General features: G+C 35.2%; 2 protein-coding genes across 3 annotated transcripts; one reads left to right on the forward strand and one right to left on the reverse strand.

Annotated features, from left to right (window-relative positions):
• The first annotated feature begins 1061 nt into the window (after positions 1 to 1061).
• On the forward strand, positions 1062 to 5100 carry LOC107893567 (syntaxin-132). 2 transcript variants are annotated; one of them, XM_016818601.2, is made up of 13 exons: positions 1062 to 1215; positions 1811 to 1912; positions 2207 to 2263; positions 2539 to 2587; positions 2883 to 2971; positions 3073 to 3146; positions 3231 to 3273; positions 3769 to 3829; positions 3916 to 3941; positions 4026 to 4103; positions 4331 to 4411; positions 4490 to 4555; positions 4658 to 5100. In XM_016818601.2, exons 1-13 carry the CDS (start codon positions 1198 to 1200, stop codon positions 4820 to 4822), a joined length of 909 nt encoding a protein of 302 aa, XP_016674090.1. In that variant the 5' UTR covers positions 1062 to 1197; the 3' UTR covers positions 4823 to 5100. The 2 variants fall into 2 exon arrangements, with proteins under 2 accessions (XP_016674090.1, XP_016674091.1); XM_016818602.2 differs by having other exon boundaries at positions 1109 to 1215; positions 1791 to 1912.
• A 499-nt stretch (positions 5101 to 5599) lies between these two features.
• Positions 5600 to 8154, reverse strand: LOC107893568 (isocitrate lyase-like). The gene is made up of 3 exons (XM_016818603.2): positions 8000 to 8154; positions 5886 to 7488; positions 5600 to 5778 (listed from the first exon to the last, which is right to left on the reverse strand). Exons 1-3 carry the CDS (start codon positions 8027 to 8029, stop codon positions 5681 to 5683), a joined length of 1731 nt encoding a protein of 576 aa, XP_016674092.1. The 5' UTR covers positions 8030 to 8154; the 3' UTR covers positions 5600 to 5680.
• Between the last annotated feature and the right edge of the window lie 413 nt (positions 8155 to 8567).

Raw genomic sequence — 8567 nt, forward strand, 5'->3', positions numbered from 1 at the left:
AAATCACCCCATAAACATCACAAGTGAATTAATTCACAAACGAATTCAAAATTATTTCATCTTGGGTCCAATGCAATGTGTCATTCTACCAATGAATACATCTATGTCTCTACTCGTGGAGTCAACTGCTTCGATAGCCAAAACTAGCTATCTCCCCAATTAAAATTATAGATGACATAATAATCATTCTCAGTATTTGAATCAAATACTCACTTTGATTCTTTTACGGGATTACGAACTCATTTAGATTATCTATTGAAGTAAGTTGTCTTTCTTGGACTATAAACGTTCTTTACAATGCCACCTATCTTCAGTTTGAACTTTAGACAATCAATGAACTAATATTTGCTTGTCACAATTTCGCTATGCATGCAAAATATAAGAGACATAATAGTGAAATGTCAAATTAACTTTATTTATTTATTCATCATTCAAATAAATAAAAAATAGTTACATGTTTACGACAATATAGACACATTTCCTAACAATAACAATCGTCAACTGGCCCCCGACTATGAAATGTATGTGTTTTGAGACGCATTATCGCATCCCCAGCCCCTCAATTCTACCTATAAACTTTCACAGTTTCACCCGTAACATCATAACCCTAATTCCTAAAATTCCCTAGCCCTAACAAAATTAAAAAATCCTAACCCTATCAAAATTAAAAAAAAATCGAGAGAGAATGTGAAATCGCGCCCAGCTAAAAGTATTTTCACACACTCTCTCTAAAATTCGTTTATTTTCCTAATTTAAAAAAATACCTAAAAAAGTAATTAAAAAAGAATCAACATATACATCTAAATTAGCGAAATTAGTTATACAATTTAACTTAAAATTTCATTAAAAAAATGACAGATTAACTTATTATATTCATAATAAAAATGAAAGATGAAATGATTATAATGTATAAATTGATAATGTTTATTATAAAATAAATTTTTAATATTTAATAACCAAAACGTGATTTTAAATAAAAATAACTAAATAATTGATTATGCTTATAGTTTATCCAAAGGTAAATTAAAATAGTTGCATTTATCTTCGAAATTCTTAAATTAATTTTCTTTAAAACCCCAAAACAATATATGTAAATAAAAGTGCTTGTTTTTTTTATTTTCATAACGAAGTATTCTTTTAGTTTGCTTTCCTTTTCCCCTTCCTCTGAACTCTGAGTTTTCAACCGATCATACCATCATGAACAACTTACTCACGGTATTTATCAACACTTTGCTTATTTTCATCGGTAGTAGCTTTGATTTCTTAATTATTTCTTAATTAAATTAAGATTATGAAATTATTGGGTTCTATTTCTTTTTATCGATCAATTAACTTTTTTTTTCTAATATCTTTCTGGAATTTAATACTGAAATGATGCTTATTTTTTATTATTTCTGGGTTTACTTGGAGCTGGGTTAGTGTTTCTTAGTTTTAAGGACTATCGTTCGTCTTCTATTTCTATTTTAAGTATGGAACTTTTCGGTATTTTCTTTTTACATTATGTTTCTTTACTTCAATTTAGTGCTTTAGCATCACGCTTATTCTTTTAAGTGATTTTCCTGTTTGTCTTTGTTTGATTACTGAGAGTTTACTGGGGAATGTCTTTTTTTTTTTGTTTAGTTCTTCTATTGTTCTAAGTTGGAACCAATATTTGCACCATGCGTAGGCTCGAATGTTCTTTCCACTATATATAACTTATAATTTGACATGGGCTTTATATCTTAGTCTAGTTAGCTTTCTTCTGGCTTCTGTCAGTTCTTTTTCCCACTTTGACAATTTAATTCTGTCAGTTTATTATGCTCTTAATCAGGATTCATTCGTTGATGATGCCCAAGGCCATGGTGATATCGAAATGGGAAGGAGGGTTCCCGCAAGCACCTCAGACATGGGAATGGAAGCTTTTAATAAGCAGGTCAGTAATACACTTGCTAAAACAGAACATATTAACTGCATTTTAGTTGATTGTAATGGCCTAAATGACTATTTGCAGTCTGATGTGTAAAGCTCAAAATTTATCATAAAAAAAATTTATTGAAATTTCAGAATTCCTTTTCCTTTTTTGTTTATTTCAATTAGTCTAATTGAAGAACATAAATCTGCCCATATATCAGGACTCCCAAAGCTCCTTCTCTTGATTTGGCTTTTTTTTTTTCTGTTGGCACTTCTTTTATCTTTATGTTCTTTTTACTTATTATCTGCATTACAGATGCAAGAGGTCGAGAAGCAAGTGGAGAAGCTCTCTGGATTACTAAGAAAACTCAAGGTATGCAGGATGTTCGCCTAAGATTATCTTAGAATTGAAGGTTGTTCCGAGATATGTTTGTGCTAGGTTTTTGTATATTGAAACCTCTGGCTGACATTTTTCTCTTGCTATCTTATCAATGACCCTTTGAAATTTTATGTCATCTCATTTCTAGATTCTATCAGTTGTTCCTACCAGGAATATATAATCAAATCTGAATGCCTTTTGAGTGTAATGCTTAGCTGGTTCATTTGCTGCTATAAAAATTTATGTTATCTAATTAAAAATCTTTGCAGGATGCTAATGAAGAGTCCAAGTCTGTTACAAAGGCCTCTGCTATGAAAGGTAGAAAGTTTTATTCTTCCATTACAATCCTTTGTGGATATAATATGAGCATTGCATGGTAATATTGTATAGTTTGTAACTCTGTTTCATATCTAGCTATTAACCAGTCATTCAACTCAGTGTTAAACTATTAATGGCTGAGTTACCTGAGAAAATTGGATATAAAGTATTGGCACAAACAAAATGGTCATCAAGTTGGTTATTCATTAAGTCATTATCAATTCTTAATGAGGCTCTTTACTTATCTTGTTTATTCAAGTTCCATATTGTCTAAATGTAAAGTAATTTGTTGAAGCTATGAAGAAGCGAATGGAGAAAGATATCGACGAGGTTGGAAAGATAGCCCGTAATGTCAAAGCAAGATTAGAAGCAATAAACAAAGAAGTAATACTTTGTTCATCTTTTCTCTTTAAATGTCTTAATTTTGAGGCTTTAGAGCTCTGCATTTGAAGCCTATTTGCTGATTTTTATCGCTTTATCTCCAGAACTTAACCAATCGGCAAAAGCCTGGATGTGAGAAGGGAACAAGCATCGACAGATCCAGGATGAATGTTACAAAGTGTGTTGCAAATGCTTAGTTTAGTTCCTTTCATTATCTAGAAAAAAAGAAGTTGATCTTTATCACCATGATTGGTTTTTGCAGTTCTGTGGCAACAAGATTCAAGGATTTGATGATGGAATTTCAGGTAGATATTTGGCATCTTTCTAGATTGGTTTTTCTTTTATTGGTTTAATACCCAAATATATCTTTGATTTTTTAGTAAAAAATAGCATTAAGCCCCCGACCATTTTATTGCATTTAAACAAAGGTACAAATTTTATTTTCGGTAATTATAACTTAAACTTTTAAAATCAATGGAAAAAGTCCAAATGAAATAATTTGAAGACTAACATTTGTTGTTTGGAATAGCTAGCGAATGCGTAGCAAGTGCTGCAAGTCTTAACTAGTCATCCGTAATTCCGTTAGATATTTTTATAGAACAAATTAAGTTATAGAATGACTTAAACTTGTTCCGACTAAAGATTATGGTTATAATTATAGGAAAATAAAAGATTACTGCCTTATTTACATGAAATGAAAGGTCAAGGGCTTAATTCATTTTCATTGAAGTTTGAGATTATATTTGGGTTTTAAGCTTTTTCTATACTATCTGTTTCCTTACCTCTATTTTCTGTTTCAGACTCTTAGGCAAAAGATTCAGGATGAATATCGGGAGGTTATAGAAAGAAGGGTTATTACAGGTTTAACTTGCCAGAACTCCAAAAGTAATCTGATATTTATTTTTCCTGAATCAGTAATTATTCTTCTTTTATGATTGTTTTAACAGTTACCGGGACTAGACCAGATGAACAGGTGAGCTGAAGCTTGATGTTGGAACTTCTGGCTCTAACTTATATCAATGTTATTTTAATTTGCCAAAACGTGTTCTTGTCTTAGACAATTGACCAGCTCATTGAAACTGGAAAAAGTGAACAAATTTTCCAGAAGGCAATTCAAGAACAGGGACAAGGACAGGTAGGACCTTACATTTGAAACTAATTCACTTTGAAAAACCACTGTTATCATTGTTTGTGCAGTTACCATTTGTTCACAGCGCAGTATGTAGTATAACTTTATTACAAGCTTATAATATGATGTAAAGAACTAAAAAAGGACATGCAAATTTTCAGATGGGAAGATTATTATTTGCTTATATTAGGACACTTTGTTACTGCATCTTTGATATTGGATTATGATTGTAGATACTAAATACAGTGGAGGAAATCCAAGAAAGACATGATGCTGTAGTTGAGATTGAGAAAAAGCTTCTCGATTTGCAACAGGTGAATTTACATTGAGCCCTTAGCATGCATGATGGACTAGCTGAGTTTAACTTTTTCTAACCGAACTACTATTATCAGATTTACCTTGATATTGCAGTACTTGTTGAATCCCAAGGAGAAATTTTAGACAACATAGAAAGTCAGGTTCGTTTGCATTCTTATATCTCTTAGAATGGGCATTTAAGTGCATATTAGGTTGAATGACGTGTTCTGGTCGGTGTTGTGCTTTAATGGAATCTTGTTCAGGTTTCAACTGCAGTCAGTAACGTCCAATCCGGGACGGTTGCCCTTCAAAATGCAAAGAAACGACAGAAGAGTACAAGAAAGTGGACGTGCATTGCCATTATAATCCTTCTAATCATAGTTGCTGTTATAGTTGTTGGAGTCCTTAAACCTTGGAAGAGCAGCTAGGGTGCGTGCCTTATTCACTCTTTCTTGTTTGACCATTTAGTTAGAATGGAACCACTAGTTTTCTTGTGTCAAGAGTTTATGTTCTGTTTTGCATGATCCCATTTTTCTTAGTTTTGAGCACTCGGGTACTTGTTCCTTTCATTTCTCTTCTTTTTTTTCTTTATATATACATTTTCTAATTAAGGTGCGAAGTTTGGTCTGTTAATATATATGAGATTAAAGCACACATGTATAGCAGCTCACCTTTATGGAAATTATCCTCTCTTTTTCTCCTCCAATCTCTTTGCACTCTTTTCCGATAATGGGATTTTTCTGTGGAGCCATTTAAGGCTATTTTTTTAAACGCATTTTCCATTTTCATAATTAAGATTTGTCATTATTGGCTAAGGGAAATGTTTCAGCTTTCCTAAATCAAAAGCCTATCCAGTCCAGTGTATTTTAAGAATTAAAGATTCAACGAACCTATATAAAATCGGTTCAACAGGTCTGGTATGGTGAATGGTGGTGACTTGAAAATCACTTCGTTTTATTTGTTGGTATGTATATTAGTGCTATAATCTTAAAAAAAAAAAGTAATCTAGATTAGAAATGAAACAAAATAAACAGAATATTTTCTATTATAAAAGGAACAAGTTTCATCTCTAACAAAAGCATTAGAAAAAGCTTTAAAAAAGAGAAGGCACAATATGGCCCAACAGAAAACAAAAAGAAAACGAAATCCCCAGACTGATCCATTCTCAAATGATTTTATTATTATTATTATTATTTTTTAATTTCCCGTCCCAATTCCAAAATTCAAGAATTGGGTAATTCTCCCAAGTCCAAAATAGACCATCCTTCAGCTCATTTTTGCTTGTCTTACATTCTAGCCTTAGCCACAAACAGATTGCCTTCACTTCCAATGTTCCCTGCTCCTGGTCTAGTCCATGTTTCCTTGAATTGCTCCTCAGTCACCCCTGCACAAATAGCAAAGAAAATGTGGGTAATTGTCATACAGTTTTTCCTCCCCATGATTGTAAGTAATCACTAGGAAAGAAGAATGGGGTTAATTTCTTTGACTTGCCTTTGCCCATGGCTGCTGTGGATGATATACCTCCTTGAACTGTCTTGAGATATCTATCATAAAAGTTGGCACCTGACCATTTTTGGTGAGCCAATGTGTCCACTCCATTGTTCCTTTCTTCTCTTTGGATCTTCTCCACATACGCTAGCATCCCCCTCCTTGCGAAATCTCTCGCAAATGTGTCGGTCACCAATGCATCGGCATGGAAACCAGCTAACGTTATGAACTGCCAACAGAAACCAAGCTTGGCTATTCTTGGAATGAAGTCTCTCATCTGTTCATCGGTCATTCCCGATGCATCCCAATTGAAAGATGGGGAGAGATTGTAAGCCAACATGATCTCGGGGTGCATTGATTTCACCCCTTCAGCAAACCTGGTGCACTCGACCATGTCGGGGCTCGATGTCTCCATCCAAATAAGGTCTGCATGAGGTGCGAAAGCCCAACCGCGAACAATGGCAGCCATTACAGACCCTCTAAACCTATAGAACCCTTCTCTGGTTCTAGGCAAATCCCAGTCCCAGAAAAGATTCTTAAGCCCCAATCTTTCAGCAATCTCTCTTGCTTGTTCATTTGATAGGCACTTATCATAACTTGAATGATTCATCCATTCATTCATTCTCCTTCTCTTTTCATCCTCTGTTATGTTCATGTTCTTAATGGCATCCATTACGCATTCGGAGAATGTCTTAAGTTGTGCCATTGCTAGCCAATTATCTTCAATGGCCTGAAGTTGGGGCCCATTTTTACCAGCGGCCATTCCTTCAGCCAACATATTTGCCAGACTTTTCCCCCGAAGATTCGGATTTGTCGCACCAAGAATAAACTGATGATCCCTGGTATCGACATTGGTTTGGATCAAAGTAGCTGCAACAGCATCGGTTCGAGCCACCAACACTGTCTCGACTCCCATAACATCAAACTGCAACCTCGCTGCCACTAGCCTGTTAATGTGTTCACTAACAGCAACAAGCACTTTACCAGCCATGTGACCACATTTTTTGGTTACAGATGACTGGTCCTCGATGTGGACACCGGCAGCACCACGTTCAACGAAAAGTTTACAAAGCTTAACGGTTGCTGTGGTTCCACCAAAGCCAGTATCACCATCAGCTATGATTGGCTTCAGGTAATCGACATAAGGGGTTCGAGCGCGCTCCTCCCGGCTCATACTCATTCGTGCCTCTCTTTGTTTGCGGTCATGGTATTGTTGTGCAAAGAAAAGGTGTTCGACTTGGTTAGGAACGGTGTCGTAAGGGTAGTCAGCAAGGTCAGGACCTGGCTCGTTGGTGGTGGTGTGAGTGGAGGAGCATTGCCAACCAGAGACATAAATGGAGTCCAAATGCTTAGCCATCATGGTTACTTGGACGGGGTCAAGTGCACCAAAAGTCCTAGAGGCAGTGCCATTGGCTTGGTGAGTCTTGAGAGTCGTCCATAACTTCTTTGCCATCTCGTTGGAGCCATAGCTCTGCTTGAGGCTGCCTCGTAAAGCCACAACGTCTCGAGCCTGGTATGGTCGTCGGGTTAGCTTGAACCTCTCCGAGTTCCACCATGCTTGCACCTCAGCAACTTCAGTTTCAAATCTTCCTTCTTCTTCCATTATCTGTTCAAAGGAGTTTCAGTCATTATAAATCTTGTTGGCAGGATATAATTTGCATCTCTATATACTGAGTTTTAGTTACTTAAAAAGGATTTGAAGTAAATTACTAAAAAAATAATGCCATGATGAATACATTAAACAAAGAGATGGAGATTGTAGAGTGAAAGAGAAAAAGAGAGAAGGATAGTCCAAAATGGTTTGTTTTACAAAAGAACACTGAGGAAAAAACCAAAATGTTAGAATTCTTTCTTGGTTCTACAAATCATCCTAACCACCATATGCTAAAACTCCATAAAATATTTCACTCCAATGATATCTTTATAACCTTAATAGATGTCCGGTACTCACACAATAAACAACATAGGAAACAAGGGAAAATCTGAACATTTTGCAAATATATAGCTTAGCACTCCTAGAAAGAGAGAGGGGAGATGAAATCTAGCTAATTAAAGATAGTTTGTTGGTAAGATTAAGAGGAAAAGTGAGAGAAAGGGTGGTAGGAAATGAATCTTACCATTGAAGGCACTGAGAAAGATGCAGCCATGGCTAGAACTTGGGTTTTTGTAAATACAAATAAAGAAACCTTTGTGAAAACAACTAAGAGAAGTTCATGGCATGCTCTTACCCTCCCAAGTCCCTCAATTTATAAGCGAGAACGGGGCATAAGATGCCACCCCCCCTTTACAAAATGGTAACAACTAATGCACTTGATGATAAAAAAAAAAAAAACATGTATCATTTATCTTCAGAAAATGAGTGAAAAGTGTCCCATGGAACATGCATTTAGAGGCACGTAAGATAATGCAATTGTCTTGTTTCATTTCACGTTATGCCACTTTTTCCTTTTTCTTTATTTATTTTTTCTCGTTCATGTTTAACTGATTTCTGGTTTAGGGGTCCCCGTTCCTTTTTTACTTAATCTCTGTTTTTCACTTCATTAACATTTTCTTTCACGCATTTTGTTCATTATTGGAATTATCATCGTGTCCTCTACTTAACCATAAGATTCCTTTGGAAGTTTATGAACTACCCTCGTGCTGTTATTTTGGTTGATAAGCTAAGGTTACAGGGAGTTTGAGTAA

Source organism: Gossypium hirsutum, chromosome A13 (assembly GCF_007990345.1).
Source record: "Gossypium hirsutum isolate 1008001.06 chromosome A13, Gossypium_hirsutum_v2.1, whole genome shotgun sequence".
Classification (NCBI taxonomy): domain Eukaryota; kingdom Viridiplantae; phylum Streptophyta; class Magnoliopsida; order Malvales; family Malvaceae; genus Gossypium; species Gossypium hirsutum.

Excerpts from the sequence above, each read along its gene's own strand:
- LOC107893567 (XM_016818601.2), top strand. Across the intron at positions 2,588-2,882 it reads AAAGGCCTCTGCTATGAAAG|CTATGAAGAAGCGAATGGAG; the intron begins GTAGAAAGTTTT and ends AATTTGTTGAAG. Across the intron at positions 2,972-3,072 it reads TAGAAGCAATAAACAAAGAA|AACTTAACCAATCGGCAAAA; the intron begins GTAATACTTTGT and ends CTTTATCTCCAG.
- LOC107893568 (XM_016818603.2), bottom strand. The coding sequence starts at position 8,029 with ATGGCTGCATCTTTCTCAGTGCCTTCAATG. Across the intron at positions 7,489-7,999 it reads CTTTCTCAGTGCCTTCAATG|ATAATGGAAGAAGAAGGAAG; the intron begins GTAAGATTCATT and ends TCCTTTGAACAG. Across the intron at positions 5,779-5,885 it reads CACAGCAGCCATGGGCAAAG|GGGTGACTGAGGAGCAATTC; the intron begins GCAAGTCAAAGA and ends CTATTTGTGCAG.